Source organism: Nothoprocta perdicaria, unplaced genomic scaffold, assembly GCF_003342845.1.
Source record: "Nothoprocta perdicaria isolate Ctin4 unplaced genomic scaffold, notPer1 scaffold_286, whole genome shotgun sequence".
Classification (NCBI taxonomy): Eukaryota; Metazoa; Chordata; class Aves; order Tinamiformes; family Tinamidae; genus Nothoprocta; species Nothoprocta perdicaria.
This window is the reverse complement of record NW_020455517.1, coordinates 736,992-752,975: the sequence shown is the minus strand read 5'-3', so window position 1 is coordinate 752,975 and position 15,984 is coordinate 736,992. Positions and strand designations below refer to the sequence as shown.

The following is a 15,984-nucleotide window of genomic DNA, read 5'->3' as shown; positions in this document are numbered from 1 at the left end:
TGCACACACATGAGATGTGCACACACATGAGACGTGCACACACATGGGACATGCACACACATGCACACACCTGAGACGTGCACACACCTGAGACGTGCACACACACGAGACATGCACCCACCTGTGACATGCACGCGTGAGTGGCGCTGCGCGTCCCCGTGCTTGCACAACCCCGCTCGCGGGAGCACGCACGCTCTCGTGTGCACGCGCGTGCACAGTCACATACGTGCACACACACACACGTGCACACGCGTGCACACACACACACACACACGTGCACGCGCTGGCAGCTGCACACACGTGCGTGCACGCGCCAGGGCTGCCCCGCTCCGCCCGCAGCGCCGCTGCTCCCGGTCCCGGTCCCGCTCCCGGTCCCGCGCCCGGGGAGGGGGGCGGCCGGGGAGGGGCAGGAGGCGCCGGCGGCTCCGCCCCGCTCCGCTCCGGGGGGGTGACGGGGCCCCCCCGCGGGACCCTCCCGCCCCCCGGGCCGTGTCGGGCCGCTGAGTCAGCGCGGGCCGAACCCCCCCCGGCCGCCCCCGCGTCTGGGCCGGGATCCCCCCCCCCCCGCTGAGTCAGGCGGCGCCGCAGCCGGGGGGGGGATCCCGCCCCCCTCGCCCGGCCAGGGGGTCCCCGCGCAGCCCCCCCCCCCCCGCCGGGACGGGGCCTCTTCCCACGGCGGGGGAACAATGGAGCGGGGAGAACAAAGGGCCGCCGGGCGGGGGGTCCCGGGGCGGGGGCGGCTCCGCGGGGATGGGGCGGGGGGGGGGTGCTGGGGGCTGGGCCCCGCCGAGGAGCCCCCGGGGCCGCGGGCACCGTGACTCAGCCCGGCCTGACCGCGCGGGCGCAGTGACGCGGGCGGCGGGAACGCGAAGGGCCCCGCTGCGCGCCCGTGCCCCCGCTCCCGGCGGCTGCACAGATGGACGGCGGGGGATCACCGGGATCACCAGTGAAATGAGTTTCGCGGACGCTCAGCCCGGCCCGCTGCGTCCCTGGGGCGCCGCGGCGGCCGCTATCGGGCCCGGCCGGTGCGGGCGGGACGGGTGCTGGCGCCCGTGATAAGGGCGGCCGGGGAGCCGGCGTGAGGCCCAGCGCGTCCGTCTGTCCGTCTGTCCTGCTGGAAGGGCCCCCGAGGCCCTAGTGACCCATCAGTCCCCATGGCAGGAGTGATTTGACCTCGTGCAAATGGAGAAACTGAGGCACGGGGAGGGCGGCGGGGCCGGTCAGGTGAGGAGGCCACGGGCTCCTGAGTCACCGCCAGCCTCTGCCGGGCCCAGGCGTCCGGGCAGCCACGGCACCGATCTCCCCCCGCAGCCCCCGGCTCTGCCAGGGGGGTCGGTGCCGGCCGGGTTGTTGCAGGGTGGTCCTGGCCACGGCCCCGCGTTCCCGCCCCCGGGGGCTCCTGGCGTTCCCGGATCAGGCAGGAGGGCGATGCCGGGCGGGTGGATGCGCCCCAGCCTGTCCCGGCAGCTTCACCCTGCCGGCTCCCATGGGATGCACCCTCCCCCCCCAACCCCGAATCGGCTCCCCTGGGATTGCACTTTGCTCCCCTGGGAGCAGCAGCGGGGCTGGGCTGCGGTGGCGCCCGGGGCAGCTCCGGGCCCTTTCCCACGCCCTGGCAGCGCCTGCCGGAAATCCGGTTGCAGGCCGGGCATTGCCCCCGTGCCCCGGGAGGGCAGCGTCCAAGGGACGAGGCCGGCAGCTCCCTGCGCGGCGCTGCCAGGGCCTGCGGGACGAGGGCCAGGGCCGCACACGGATCCGTGTCCCAGCCGGGCAGGGTCACCCGCCGGCGAGTCCCGGCTCCCGCCGCATGCGCCGCAGCAGCCTCGGTGCACGAGTGCGGCACAGGGGTGCAGACATGCGGGGGGGCTGTGAGGGGGAGCATGCAGGGGGTGCCCAGCAAACAGTCGGGGCCAATGACCCCCAGGGAGGTGACAGTGGCACTGCCCTGCACTTGAGCACCCAGTTCCAAGGAGCGGGGTGGGCAGGGGGCTCCAAGGGCGCAGGGGCTGCCACCCTTCGGGGAGGGCCCCCAGGTGCAGGCAGTGCCGGGCGGGGGGTTTCTTGGCCAGCAGGGCAGGAGCCTCCTCCCTCCTGGGCTGCAGCTCCCCGCTCTGCACCGGGCTCCCCGGTGAGTCGCGCGGCTCCCGGGGGTTCCCTGCGGCCGGCACGGGGGCTCCCCGGGAGCACCCGGCTCAGCCCACGGGCCGGGGGCGGCCGCAGGGCCTCGAACAGCTGCCGCCCACCGACAAACCCACCCACCGCGTGGCCCCGGGTGCTGCAGCGCAGGACGGGGAGCTGCGGCCTCCGTTTCCCCTTCTCCCAGGTCTCCTGGAGCCACCCGGGCAGCCCAAGAGGCCCCTGCCCCTTGCAGCAGGGTGAGGGGGCAGCCAAAAAGGGATGCTTTGGGGGGAGGGAAAAAAAAAGCTTTGGGAAGGGGGTCCTGCAAATCAGGGTCCCTGCCTGGTCCTCGGGGGTGGGAACAGTCGGGAGCGGCTCTGCGCCTCTTGCCCAGCCACGCCGCTGGCACAGGGATGCTCAGAGCGCTGCCCCCCACGCTGTGACCCCCACAGAACCCCGGGGACGGCGGCAGCCGCTGCCAGAGCTCGATCTGCTGGTGCTGGAGCCGCCTGGCACCAGCCGCTCCCTCCCCGCCCCGAAACCAGCCCCGCGGCTGCGGCCGGGAGCAGCCGCCCGCACCAGGAGCGGCCCCTTCCCGCGCCCATCCGCCTGCGGGACACTCATGCAGCCAAGGGTCAGTTTAGAAATTTATTGTAAATAATATTTTTCTTTCAAATCAGTACAAGAATAGATCATCTCTATAATAGCTTTAGATCTGGGTCTCCAAGTGGCTTGAGTGCAAAGAAGGATTCTTGTTGTCATGAGTCTCTGAATGTCTAAAATATTAATCCCTTGGAAGAAAAAAGAAAAAAAAAAGCTCCTTTGCAAGTCCTGTCCGTGTGCAGCGCTCGCTCCCATCGAGTCCCGGATGCCAAAATAAAGCAAACCCATCTCCATCCGTGCGCGCTCCGCGGCGCGGCCGCGCCAGCCCCGGGGCCGGCGGGACGCCCGGCGGCTCCGGCTCCCGCCTCTCCTGCCCGGCTCATCCCGCTGCTGTCTCGGCTCGCGGCCGGAGGCTCCCGGCACCTCTCCGGTTAAAAAGAAAAATAAAATCGGTGGGTGGTGCGTGCGCGTTTGGCGACCTGGCTGCGCCTCCTTCCCTCTCGCGCGGATTGCTGGGGGGTTTTCTGCATTTTTTTTTCTCTCCCCGCCGTTCCGGGCGGGTCGGGACGCGGCGTCCTGGGCCTCAGCGCTGCTGCAGGGCCACGCACGGCACCCACTGGTTGCGGTCGCGGCTCTCGGCGCAGTAACTGGCCACCTCAGCCAGGCCCTGGCTCTTCCAGGCGTCCGTGTGCGGGTTCTGCGGGAGGGGGAAAGCAGGAGGTGAGCGGCGGGATGCAAGGAGACACGGCGGGATGCAGGGGGACGCGGCGGCCCCGGCCCACTCACCGTGACGAGGAGGCAGTGCAGGTCGCGGGGCTCGGCGCCCGCCGGCGGCTCCCCCAGCAGGGCCGCCAGCCGCTGCATCCCCGACACGCGCAGGATGTGGATGTCGTTGTCGCAGCAGAAGGCCTGGATGAGCGTGAAGTGGATCTGCAGGGCGATGTCGCCCTCGTCCTCCTCGTCCGTGGCCAGCAAGCAGAGCACCACGCTGTCGGGGTCCCTGCGGGCGGCGGCGGTGACGTGAGGGGACCGGAGCAGCGGGGGTGCAGGTGCCAGGGATGCAGGTACCACAGACGCCCCGTGGCACGTGCAAGGTTGGGGGGTGGGTTGCATCACCCCACAGCACCCATCCCAGCATCTGGGAGGGTGCTGGGGGGCGGGGGGGGAGAGACCCCCCTGTCCAGGTGTCCCCAAGCACTGGGGCTAGTCCCTGGCATCCCTCCTGCTCCAGCCCTCCTAGACACCCTTGCACTGGTTCTGCTCCCGGGCATCATCCTCCTGCCTCCCACAGAGCCCCGTAGCTCTGCACTGGTCCCCGCCGCTGCACCGGCTCCCGCATCCTGGCGCAACCCCCGGGGCACCGGCTCGCGCAGCCGCCCGCCCGCCCGCTGCACCCCGCGCACCGGCTCGCGCAGCCCGGGCACTTACACGTTCATGAGCTTGGCGGACTCGTAGACGCCCACGGTGAGTCGGTGCTGCCGCTGCGCAGCCACGAGCACCCGCTCCACGGCCTCGCTCACCGCCTGCATCCTGCGGGGGGGACGAAGGGGCCCGTGAGCGGCGGCGGCACCGGCGGCACCGGCCCCGGGCCGGGCCTCGCCGCTGTGCCCCGCACTTACTTGCTGCTGTCGCAAGGCACCAGCTCCTCCAGGGTCATGGTGCAATTGTAATCCACAGGGCGGGCAGCCCGAGGCACGCAAGGATCCGACGGAAAGAAGGGAAAAAAGGCAGAAATAAGCGCAGTCCACGGGTGATAATCCAGAGAGGGTCCCGGTCCCGGTGCCGGTTCTGGTGCCGCTCCCGGTGCTGCCGCCCGCTCCGCTGCCGCGCGCTACTCTGAGCGCCGCGCTGCCGCCGCCGCCTTTTATAGCCTCCCGGGGGCGGGGCGCGGCGTCTCCTGCACGCCCATTGGCTGGCCGTTCACAAAGAGAAGAGCGGCGGGCGCGGCCATTGGCTGCCGCGCGCGGGCCCCACGTGGGGAGGGGGTGCTCCGGGAGGGGGAGGGGCAGAGCGGGGTATTTTTGGAGTGTCCCGAGCTGGGAACACGCGGAACCCCCCGCCCAGAAACTGCCCCCCCACGCGGGATGTGCCCGGAGCAGCGCCGGGGACATCGGCCCGTGCACTGGGGGTTGCACCGGGCGGGGGGGGCGGGTATCGATCCGTGCCGTGGGGGTTGCGAGGCGGGGATGTCCACGCACCGGGATCCGCCTTGGAGGATCAGCCTGCACCTTGGGGTTTGCAAAGCGGGCGGTGGGATCCGTGCGCCGGGACTGGGAACGGGGCGGGGGGGCCGGTCCGTGCAGCAGCGCCCCGGTGTGCGGGGGKTCCCTCCGCTCCCCGGCTCTGCGAGCGGCGGCGGGAGGCGGCTGCCCCCTGGCGGGCACGCGCGGGCGCCGCTCCCCCCGCGCCGCCGGGCACGCGTGGGCCCCGGTGCCCCCCCCGCCCCGCCCACGGCCGCAGCCTGTGCGGGGCCGCCCCGCGTGCACCCGCTTGGCGCGCTCGCTTGCACCCGCGCTGCTCCGGGCCCCCCCGGCTCGCTCCCGGCGCCCTGCTTGCGCGCTCGGGTTGCACGCTCCTATTTCGCGCTCCGGTTTCACGCTCCGGTTTCATGCTCCGTGTCGTTTCCCAGGCCAGGCCTCCTGTGGCCAGGCCAGCTCCGGGCATGTCTGGGCACGAGCGGGCCGCCTGCCTGGCCACGCGCTGCCCTGCTGCGGCCGGGCAGGATTCGGGCTGCCCTCGCTCCATCCCTGCATCCCAACCCTGCATCCCCTGTCTCTGCAGGGTCCTGCCAGGGGTCCCCCATCCCTGCCCTACCTGTCGGGCACATCCCGGCCACTGGTGCCCCAACACAGCGGGCGCCAGGGAACCCCCAGCCACGGCCACCAGCTGCCCGCGTCTCCCGGGGCTGCGGCTGCACGAAGGGCGCCCGTGCTGTCGGTGTGCAGCCTGCGTGCTCACGCCCAGCGCTGCTTATGGCGCCTGCTAATTGCCCTTAGGTAAATATTTACACCTGGCCGGCAGCGACGGGGAATCTCCGTCAGCAGCAGCAGCCTAACGACGTTCCGCGGGGGAGCTGCCGAGGGGCTGAGCACCGACACAGCTCGCGGCACCGATGGCCGCGCGCGCTGCGCCCGGCGCGGCGCTCCCGCCCGCCGCCAGGGGGCGCGCTTGAAGAGCGCCCGCGGCGCGCTGCCCGTGCGACTCGCTGGTAGCGCGGGCAATGCCTCATGGGAAGTGTAGGCGCGGCTCGCCACGCCCCGGCCTGCGCCGCCGCCATGGGGACTACATTACCCAGGGGGCGCCGCGCGCGGGGGCGGGGCGCGGCGTGGGGATACACGTGCGGTTGCCGGTTCGGTGCCGCCTGCGCCGGGTCATGGCCGAGAGAGCCCAGGGACCGCGGGTAGGCGGCGGCGGGGCCCGGGGGTGGGGGACCGGACCGGACCGGACCGGACCGGACCGGGGCTGCAGAGCCTGAAGAGCCTTGGAGCGGAGGCACCGAGTTGGGGAACCAGGACCGGACCGCGATGGGAGCGGCTGGGCTAGCCTGGACTGGGGGGTACCAGGCTGGAAGAACTAGGACCGGGCCGGGAATTGAGGGTCTGGGTTAGGCTGGGCCGGGGGTACCGAGGTGGGGGAACTGGGAGCAGGTTGGAGCAGGAGGGTCCAGTCTAACCTGGACTGGGAGTAATGGGTTTGGGAAGTCTCGGACTGGAGTGGGACTGGAAGGTCTGGGCTAGGGTGGACCCAGGGTACTGGGGTGGGAGAAGATGGAACCGGGTCGGGGCTGGGCCTAGGGAACTCTGCCCTGGGACTGGCTGAACTGGGACAGGAGGGGGGCCCCGCTCAGCCCCCCACCCCATTGCGGCCTCCCCCAGGATGCCCTGGATCAGGAGTCAGACCAGAGCCCAAAGTCCCTGGCGTTGAGTGTGACCCCCAGCGAGGAGGAAGAGGAGGAAGAAGAAGAAGAAGAGGAGGAGGAGGAGGAGGAGAAAGAAGAAGAAGAGGAGGAGGAGGAGGAGGAGGAAGAAGAAGAGGAGGAGGAGGAGAAGGAAGAAGAAGAGGAGGAGGAGGAGGAGGAGAAAGAAGAAGAAGAGGAGGAGGAGGAGGAGGAGAAAGAAGAAGAAGAAGAGGAGGAGGAGGAGAAAGAAGAAGAAGAAGAGGAGGAGGAGGAGAAAGAAGGTGCCTCCCAGGTGAGTGGGCGACATAAGAGCCCGTCCCCTCAGCCCGACTCATGCACGGGGGGCTCGGGGCAGCCTGACCGCGTCCCGTCCCTGCAGTGGGCGGTGGGAGCCGCCTGCCGTGCCGTGTGGCCAGGGGACGGGCTGCTGTACCCGGCCACGGTGCGGGCGCTGGACGCCGCCGCCGGCACCTGCCTGCTGCGCTTCGACGGCTGCGGCAACGAGGAGCAGCAGGCGCTGGGCGACCTCCTGCCGCCCGCCAACCCCCGGGCCCGGCCGGTGAGTGACGGCGTCGAGGGACTGTCGGGGTAATTGGGGGTCTGGGGGGGCTACACTGACGCCCATGTGTCCCTGCAAGGTGGAGGACGGTCCCCACGGGGAGCCCCGGAGGCCGAGACCCATCCCGGCATGGCAGCTGCCCCCGGGGAGGAGGAGGAAGAGCAGCAAGGGCAAGCGGGCCCCCTGCCCCCGCCAGGATCCGCACGTGAGTGTCCTGCACCCCCAGCTCCCCGGGGGTGCCCAGGGCTGCGGGCACCCACGGCCGTGTCCCTGGTGCTGACACTGTCCCTAACGTGGGCTCTGGGTGGCGGTTGCAGCTCGTGCCGCCGCCGTGGCCCCCACTGTGCGTCCTGCAAGAGGAAGAGGAGGAGGAGGAGGAAGCCCTGGCCGCCATGCTGATGTCCTGGTACCTCAGTGGCTACCACACTGGCTTCTACATGGTCTGGAGGGGCTGTGGGGTAAGGGGGGTGCCTGCGGTGAAGGAGTGGCCCCCCCAGCAATCCCCCCCTTCCTCCGCTCTGCCCCCCCAGGGTGTCCGTGAGGGCCGGGCCGCGGTGGCCGGTGGCTGCTGGCAGAAGTGGTCGGCTCCGCGCAGCTAGGAGGGCAGGTGGGTGCATGGGGACCCCCCAGCAGGACCCTGTCTGCGCAGCTGGGCAGGGGACGCTGCTCTCACACCCCTGACAGGGCGAGTGGGGACCCGGGATGTCCCCGTGTCCTTTTCCTGTCATTCACTGCTGTCTCTTCCCCCTTTTCCAGCTGGATCCGTGTCCCTGTGCCCAGGGAGGGGCAGGTGTGGGGCAGGCAGCAGCACTCCCGGCCTCGCAGTGCAGCCAGGGGGTCCAGCCGCGGGTCCCCAGGAGAAGAGGGAGCCGCCGTCCCTCCCTGTGGCAGACTGGCGCTGTCAGTGCCCGGAGTCGCAGGGGCCGCGGGCTCCCCTGTGCCAGCGTTTTGCAATAAAGCTGGTTTGTGGGCTGCCGGCTCTGTGTGCGCCCCTGGGAAGGGGTCTGGCCCTGCGCTCGCTCCCATCCTAGTGTCCGAACAGGGCTCGGCGGATGCGCCGGCCTCACCGGGGCTGTGTTCGCTCAGGGAAGCGGCCGCGCGGGCTCTGCCCTGCGGCGTTGGAGCCTGAGGCAGCCTGGGGCTGCACGGGGAGGGGGCGGCCGCGCTGCTGGGGACCTGCCCCCCTGGCCACGGGTCCTGGCTGCAGCGCGGGATGTGCTGGGGGAGACTGGGGGCCTCAGGTGCAGCCTGGGCGCAGGGGCCTGGGGTGGCTGGGCGCCGTGACCGAGCCGCACTGCACGGCGCTGCGCTGCGTGCCCCATCCTGCTCCTACTGTGCTGCAATGCACATGCCAGCCTTGCACTGGGTACCCCTAGCACTGCACTGCACACACTAGCAATGCACTGCATGCTCCCCATCACTGCAATGCTCTATCCCTACCACTGCACACCACAGCACTCTGCACTGTGTTGCACACTGCCTGCCCCACACTGCACGCCCGTAGCATTGCAGTGCACACCCCCAGCACTGCGCATCCATAGCATGACACTGCACGCTGCAGCACAGCATTTCACAGCTGCTAGCTGACACCTACGCTCCTAGTATTGCACTTCACAGCCCTGTGCTGCATTGCAGAGCTCCGTGCTGCATTGTGTTGTATAGACCCACGCTACATTGCACAGCCCGATGCTGCATTGTGCTGCCTTGCACTGCCCTGCGCTGCATTGCACTGCATTGCACAGCCTTGCGCTGCGTTGTGCTGCCTTGCACTGTCCTGCACTGCATTGCACTGCATTGCACAGCTCCACACTGCCTTGCACAGCCCCACGCTGCCTTGTGCTGCCGTGCGCTGCATTGTGCTGCATTTCACAGCCTCACGCTGCGATACACAGCCGCGCGCTGCTTTGCACAGCTCTGAACTGCATTGCACAGCCGCGCGCTGCCTTGCACAGCTCTGAACTGCATTGCACAGCCGCGCGCTGCTTTGCACAGCTCTGAACTGCATTGCACAGCCCTGCAGCGCGGGAAGCCTGCGGGCCCCACCCCGGCACGGCCCCACCCCGGCGTTGCCCTTTTAAGAACCCCCCCGCGCGGGGCGCGGCTCCCCCGCCTCCTCCGCCCGCCGCCGCCCATTGGCCCGCGGTGACGTCAGTGGGCGTGCCCGGCGGCGGTGACGCGGCGCGGCGGGGCGTGTCCCGCGGCGCGCCGTGGCTGCGGGGGGCCCGAAGATGGCGGCGGCTCGTGGCGGCCCCGCGCCCGGCGCCGCCGGGCCCCGCCGCTACTCGCTGCTCGCCATCGTGGGCGGCGGCTGCCACCGCGCCGGCCTGCGCGCGGCCGCGCTGCGCCAGCTCCGCCGAGGTGAGCGGGGACGGCGCCGCGGGGGGGGCTCCGCGCGCCGCCCGCCCGCCGGGACGGGCCCGGCATCCGCCCGGGATCGCCGGGATCTGCCCCCCTCAATTCCCGAGATCCGCCCCCTGCATCCCGCGGATCTGCTTGCGGGGGGGGGTGGGGGCGGCGCCTCTGCATCCCCGGGATGTGCCCCCCTTTTCCTGCCCTGGATCCCCGGGATTGACCTGATCGGACCTATGGGATTTGTCACTTGGATCCCGGGATCAGCTTCCCTTCTTTCTTCCCTTGGATCCTTGGGATCAGCCTGCTGGAATCCTTGGGATCTGTTCCTTTGGATCCCTGGGATCTACCTGTTTTCCTGTTTTAGATCCCTGGGATTGACCTCCTGGGATCCCCAGGATCTGCCCTCCTAGATCTGCTCACTTAGATCCTGGGATTGGTTTGCCAGTACCTATGGAATCTGTTGCTTGGATTCCTGAGATCTGCCGCCTTTCATGGGATCGGCCTGCTGGGACCCTTGGGATCTGTGCTTGCGGTATCCCCTGGATCTGTCCCCTCTCCTGCCCTGCATCCCTGGGACCTGCCCTCTGGATCCCAGAGATCTGTCTCCCTGGGATCTGCCCCTCCTTGTACACTGGATCCCCATGGGATCGCCAGGCTCTGACCTCTTCAGTTGTGGATACCCAGGATCTGCTTCCTTGGGATTTGTCTCCTGCCTTGGGTCCCTGGGCTCTGTCTCCTTTCCTGCCTCGCATCCTCAGGATCTGCTTCCCCTGGATCCCTGGGGAATCCAGGGAGGGCCGTGGGGGCTGTGCCGGGGGTGCCTGCCCCCCAACTCCTCCATTCCCCCCAACCCAGCCTGTGTCCCGGGGGAGGCGCCGATCCGGCCCCAGGGGCTCCGGAAAAGGCCGGTGCGGAGCCCGGCGCAGCCTCGCGCGAAGGCCCGGCCGGCAGCGCCTGGGAGCGCCAGCGCTGCGCCCGGAACGGCCCCGGGGGCCGGCGAGGAGCGCGGGAAGCGCCGGCCGCTCCGGGATGTGGGGCGACGGGGATCTCTGGGGAGCTCCAGGATGCAGGGCGATGGGAAGCTCTCGGAAGCTCTAGGACGCGGGGCGATGGGATGCTCTGGAATGCTCCGGGATGCAGGGTGATGGGGAGCACCGGGATGCAAAAGCTCTGGGGAGCTCCAGGATGCGGGGCGATGGGATGCTCCGGAATGCTCTGGGATGCAGGGCGATGGGAAGCTCTGGGAAGCTCCAGGATGGAGGGCGATGGGATGCTCTGGAATGCTCTGGAATGCTCCAGGATGCGGGGCGCCGGGGAGCTCTGGGACGCGGGGCGATGGGATGCTCCGGAATGCTCCAGGATCCAGGGCGCCGGGGAGCTCTGGGACGCAGGGCGATGGGATGCTCCCGGATGCTCCGGAATGCCCCGGGATGCGGGGCGCCGGGGCGCCCGGGATGCAGGGCGAGGTGCCGGTCGGCGCGCCCGTAGCCGCGGGGCCGCGGCTCTGCCGGCAGCGCCGCCGCCCTGCGCCACGTGCTGCCCCGGGCGCCGCTTCGTGCCCTGCCCACGCTTTGTGCTGTGCCAGCGCGGGCGCCGCCCGGCCCGGCTGCTCCCCGCGCGGGTCCCTCTCCCTGCCCCGTCAGGCTCCCGTGGCAGCGCGGAGGCTGGGAACGCGTCCGCACCGGCGGGACGCAGGGCCTGTGTGGCGGGAGCAGGGGCTGAGCATCCCGGCGCCGCGAGGAGCAGGAGGCGCCGGGCCGGGCTGGGGGCTCTCGGGAGCCGGCTCGGGGCAGAGCACGGGGCCCCCGGCCGCCCGCGTGATCCGGAGCCGGCGCCGGGGCGAGGGAGGCGCCACAGGCCCCGGCGCGCGGCTCATCCCGCCGTCCCGCAGGCATCCGCTCCTGGGACATCGACCTCACCGCCTGCAACCTGGACGAGCAGCTCAAGCTCTTCGTGTCGCGCCACTCGGCCACCTTCTCCAGCATCGTGAAGGGTGAGTCCGGAGCTCCCCGCGCGCCCGCGGGGTCCCTGCTCCCCGAGCCATGCTTAATTCGGTCAATTTGCACATCCCAAGAGCCGGGCCCCGGGCGAGGCGGGCGCGGGCCGCCTGTGTGCTGAGCTGCACAAACGTTTGGCCGCGGCTTTGTGCTGAGCTGGCTGTGTGGCCCCGGGGCCGCTCCCGGCGCGGTCCCCGCGCAGGGCGGGCTGCCCAGCCGGGGGGCATCGAGCGCTGCCCGCGGGATGAAGCGGAGCCTCCGAGCACAGCCTGGCGGCGGCAGCGGCTCCGGTGCGCCGCGGGGAGGGCGGCCTGTTCCGTGCCGCGCTGGGGGAGCCGGCGGGCGCAGCTGCAGCCCGTGCCGGGGTGGGCGCCGTCCCCGCCGCCCCCGTCCCCGCCGGGAACAGGCTCTGCTTTGTGCCCAGCAGCTGTCGGGGCCGGCGCGTGGGGGCGACGGCGGCTCCGCGGGGCCCGTCCCGCGCTCCGCCGCGGAGCAGCACGTCCAGGGCTCTGCCCGGATGCCCTCGCTCCCGCCAGTGGATGCGGTGCTGGCTCGTGAGCTGGGAAAGGAGCTCCCGGCTCCAGCAAAGCCCCCTCCGTTGGTGGGCAGTTTGGTTGGGGGCCACCCTACGAGATGGGGGTTGTGCGGCGGGAACCACCGCTGTCTGCTGCTCTTTCATGTGCTGAAGGCCAGATGGGTCCCCGTCCCTCCTCGTGGGACGCCCAGCTCCTCGTGGCCGCCCGCCGAGCCCTGGGGCCCTGCCCGTCCGCGGCCAGCCCGGCTGGCGGCGCCGAGTCCCGTGGGGCCCACGTGCCCAAAGCGCTTCCTGTGCCCGCCGGGCGCTGCCGTCCCCGAGCAGCCCGGCCAGCCCGAGAGGGGACGTTGGCGGCACCTCTGGGGACACGGTGCTCTTTGGGGTCTGGCTGCGCGCGGGGCTGAGGCTTCCCAAGGAAACGTAGCCGAGCAGCCCATGTCCGAGGCCACGCGGCTCCGGAAAATGACTTCATTCCACGTCCCCTTGTCCTTCCAGTGCCGGGACACGGTGTCCCGGGGCAGGCCGTGTCCCGGGGCAGGCCGCGGCGTGGGCAGGTAACGCTCTGGCCGTGCAGCCCCGCTCGCGGAGGGCAGCAGGGGCCGGCCCCGTCGGGCCAGCCCCGTCTTCCTGCCCTCCCTGCGGCAGGAAGGGCGCAAGGAAACAAGGAGAGGCAGCTCCAGCAGCCCCCGCGGCGTCCCGCCGGCGGCGGGTGGGAAGGGGCAGGCCCTGTCCCCCCCCCTGCAGGGTGCCCAGACTGCAGGGTGGCGTTGGGGAAGGTGCTGGGCCGGCCTCAGCCCTCGCTCCCCGCAGGCCAGCGCACCCTCCACCACCGGGGCGACGTGCTGGAGACCCTGGTGCTGCTCAACCCTTCCGACAAGTCCCTGTGCGACGAGGTGAGTGGCGGGGAGGCGGGACGGGGTCCGGGCGGGGACGCCGCGTCCTCACGGCCGTCCCCTCCGTCCCCAGCTGCGAACCCTCATCACGGACGTGTCCCAGCACAAGTTGCTGGTGTTCGCGGGGCCCTGCGTGGAGGAGACGGGCGAGCTGATGCTGCAGACGGGCTGCTTCGCGCTGCGGGACTTCATCCAGATCTTCGCAGACAAGGAGGTGAGCGCCGGCGCGGGGACCCCTGCTCCCCGTTGATGTCTGTTCGTGTCCTGGGGTGGCTGCGCGCAGCGGGGCCCCGTGCGTGGCAGCGCGGGACTTGTCCAGCCCTCTGCTCTGTGGCAGCGTCCTGAGCTCCCCCGGGCCCGAGGGGAGTCCCGAGGGGCCCCGAGGATCCCCGGGCCCGAGGGGAGTCCCGAGGGCCGATGCCCTGTGGGCACGGAGCGCCGGGCAGGGGAAGGGGCTCCCTGCGCTCGCCAAGGGAGCGAGGGCTGAGGTTCCCCAGGGGCTGCCCTGCACAGGACAGGGCCTGAGCTCTGCCTGTCCCCCTGTCCTCGCAGGTAGGAGAGATGCTGAGTTCCGCTGCCCCCTCTGCCAAGGCCAGGCTGACCATCAGCTGCCCTGACTTCGGAGAGTGGAAGGACTCGGCTCTGGACCATCACAACCTGCAGGACTTCATCGAGCTGCGGTACAACCCGGGCTGCATCCTGCCGGAGATGGAGGGGCTGGAGGAGTTCATGGAGTACCTCTCGGAGTCCCTGGAGCCCCAGTCCCCCTTTGAGCTCCTCGAGCCTCCCACCATGGTCGGCTTCCTCAAGCTCTCCAAGCCCTGCTGCTATATCTTCCCGGGCGGGAGGGGCGACTCGGCCTTCTTTGCGGTCAACGGCTTCAACGTGCTGGTGAACGGCGGCTCCAACCCCAAGTCGTCCTTCTGGAAGCTGGTCCGGCACCTGGACCGCATCGACTCCATCCTGGTGACGCACGCGGGCACCGACAGCCTGCCCGGCGTCAACAGCCTGCTGCAGAGGAAGCTGGCGGAGCTGGAGGAGGACCCGTCGCAGGGCTCGCAGGGCAACGGCGACTGGGCCAAGAACCTCATCTCCCCGGAGCTCGGCGTCGTCTTCCTCAACGCCTCCGAGAAGCTGAAGGACATCGAGGGCAACTCCCAGGTGCTGAAGAGCTGCGATGAGGCCGCCCTCGCCCTGCGCTACCTGGACAAGCTGGGCATCCGCCCCAACCCGCTGGCGCGGGATAGCAGCCCCCGCGTGGAGCCCACCGTCCTCTTCCAGAAAATGGGGGTCGGCCGGTTGGACATGTACGTCCTGAACCCTGTGAAGGGCACCAAGGAGCTCGAGTTCCTCATGCAGCACTGGTCAGGCAATAGCTACCCCAAGGAGCAGGACTTGCCCCTGCAATGTCTGACCTCCATCTGCGCCCTGCTCGTCTGGCACCCCGTCAGCCCCTCCGAGAAGATCATCCGGGTCCTCTTCCCTGGCTGTACCCCGCAGACCCACATCCTGGAGGGGCTGGAGAAGGTCAAGCACCTGGAGTTCCTCAAGCACCCCGTGGTCACCAAGAACGACTTGAAGGGGCTGTCTGCACCCCAGCCCGAGAAGCAGCTCAAGCAGAAGAGGACCGAGAGCAAGGAGAGCCTGAAATCTGCTTCCAAGCTGAGTCTGGTGGACACTGGGACCCCAGCGCCAAAGGAGAAGGCTCCAAAGACAGAGAAGAAGGAGGTGAAGTCGGGGACCAAGGAGAAACCAAAATCACTGGGAGAGGTGACTAGAGCAGGGTCAGAAGAGGAGAGAGCCAAGGATGCTCGAGCCAAGCTGGACTCCTCCATGGAAAAGCTCAAAGCTGACACAAAACCCAAGGTGAATAAAGAGAAAACGGTGCCCAAGAAGGAGCCTCTTCCCCGAAAAGAAGAGAAGAAGCCGGTGAAGAAGGAAGATGGGACTGAGGCCAAGAGTGAAGCCAGGAAGGAGGTGAAGACAGTGAAGAAGGAAGTGAAGGCCGATACGCTGCGAAAGGACGTGAAGGACAGCAAGGCCGAGAGCAAAACTGCTGCAAAGCCCCCAGCCCGGAAAGCGCCCGTCCCGGACACGCGCAAACCCTTGGCCAAAGCCGGAAGCATGAAGAAATCCACCCTCAAGAAGGAGCCAGAGAAGCCCAAGAGCAAAGCGCCCAAGGAGGCCGGCGGCAAGAAGGAGCTGGGGGCGTCGGATGGCTCCAAGCCGTCCTCCCCCGAGGACCTGCTGCCGGAGGCCGAGCAGGGCCGGGAGGCCGCATTGCCCGGGGCCGAGGGCAGGAGGAAGGAGGACTCGACAGATGAAGGCATCACCACGGCGGAGAGCGAGCTGGAGCCGTCGCCGCCGGAGAGCGGCGCGAGCAGGGCGCGCGCGGAGCTGGGCTGCGTGGAGAACGGCCTGGAGGAGCCCGACAGCCCCCAGCGCTTCCGCCACCTCGAGAGCAGCCCCTTGAAAGCCCTGGGCCCCCCGTCGCCCCTGGCCAAGACCCCCAGGAGCGAGCGCAGCGTCAACTTCGACCTGACGCCCACCGGGCTGCTCAACCACTGCGCCGAGGGCGGCGAGGACCCCTGCGGCAGCTCCGAGGAGAAGACCCTGGAGATGATGTCCCCGGCCAGCTCGGGGCCGGCCAGCGCCGGCCACACACCCTTCCACCAGTCGCCGGTGGAGGAGGCGGGCGAGGAGGCGGCCGCCGGCGCCAACGCCAACCAGCAGCCCAACTGCTGGGCCCCGGCCAGGGCCGCGCACGACGGCGGCGGCTCCGCGCACGACAGGCAGGCGGGCGGCCTCTCGCTGAGCCCCTTCAAGGACGACGTCGCCGACGTGTCCCCCACCATCACCACGCCGTCGCTGCCGGCCGAGGTGGGCTCCCCGCACTCCACCGAGGTGGACGAGTCGCTGTCCGTCTCCTTCGAGCAGGTGCTGCCCCCCGTGAGCGAGTCCCCCCAGGAGGACGGGGGCAGCCGGCCCCGCGGGAGCGGCCCGACGCCGGAGCCGGACCCCGCGGCCGC

General features: G+C 70.4%; 2 protein-coding genes and 1 long non-coding RNA gene across 3 annotated transcripts in view; 2 read left to right on the top strand and 1 right to left on the bottom strand.

Moving 5' to 3' along the window:
* Positions 1 to 3,162: 3,162 nt before the first annotated feature.
* Positions 3,163 to 4,524, bottom strand: GADD45B (growth arrest and DNA damage inducible beta). The gene is made up of 4 exons (XM_026041458.1): positions 4,341 to 4,524; positions 4,150 to 4,251; positions 3,508 to 3,721; positions 3,163 to 3,418 (listed from the first exon to the last, which is right to left on the bottom strand). Exons 1-4 carry the CDS (start codon positions 4,376 to 4,378, stop codon positions 3,305 to 3,307), a joined length of 468 nt encoding a protein of 155 aa, XP_025897243.1. The 5' UTR covers positions 4,379 to 4,524; the 3' UTR covers positions 3,163 to 3,304.
* Positions 4,525 to 7,574: 3,050 nt separating this feature from the next.
* Positions 7,575 to 7,746, top strand: LOC112949070. Its single transcript, XR_003249754.1, has 2 exons — positions 7,575 to 7,618; positions 7,709 to 7,746. It is a non-coding gene; the product is annotated as an uncharacterized LOC112949070 (long non-coding RNA).
* Positions 7,747 to 9,518: 1,772 nt separating this feature from the next.
* Positions 9,519 to 15,984, top strand: part of MAP1S (microtubule associated protein 1S) — an 8,346-nt gene continuing 1,880 nt past the window's right edge. The window contains exons 1-5 of the mRNA XM_026041479.1: positions 9,519 to 9,536; positions 11,422 to 11,523; positions 12,873 to 12,955; positions 13,029 to 13,169; positions 13,508 to 15,953. Coding sequence (XP_025897264.1) covers positions 13,110 to 13,169; positions 13,508 to 15,953 — 2,506 coding nt within the window. The 5' untranslated portion in view covers positions 9,519 to 9,536; positions 11,422 to 11,523; positions 12,873 to 12,955; positions 13,029 to 13,109. The remainder of the gene's footprint in view (positions 9,537 to 11,421; positions 11,524 to 12,872; positions 12,956 to 13,028; positions 13,170 to 13,507; positions 15,954 to 15,984) is intronic.

Coding starts and splice junctions, on each gene's coding strand:
- GADD45B (XM_026041458.1), bottom strand. CDS start 4,378: ATGACCCTGGAGGAGCTGGTGCCTTGCGACAGCAGCAA. Junction 4,252..4,340: donor GTGCCTTGCGACAGCAGCAA/GTAAGTGCGGGG, acceptor TCCCCCCCGCAG/GATGCAGGCGGTGAGCGAGG. Junction 3,419..3,507: donor TGCACTGCCTCCTCGTCACG/GTGAGTGGGCCG, acceptor CCCCTCCCGCAG/AACCCGCACACGGACGCCTG.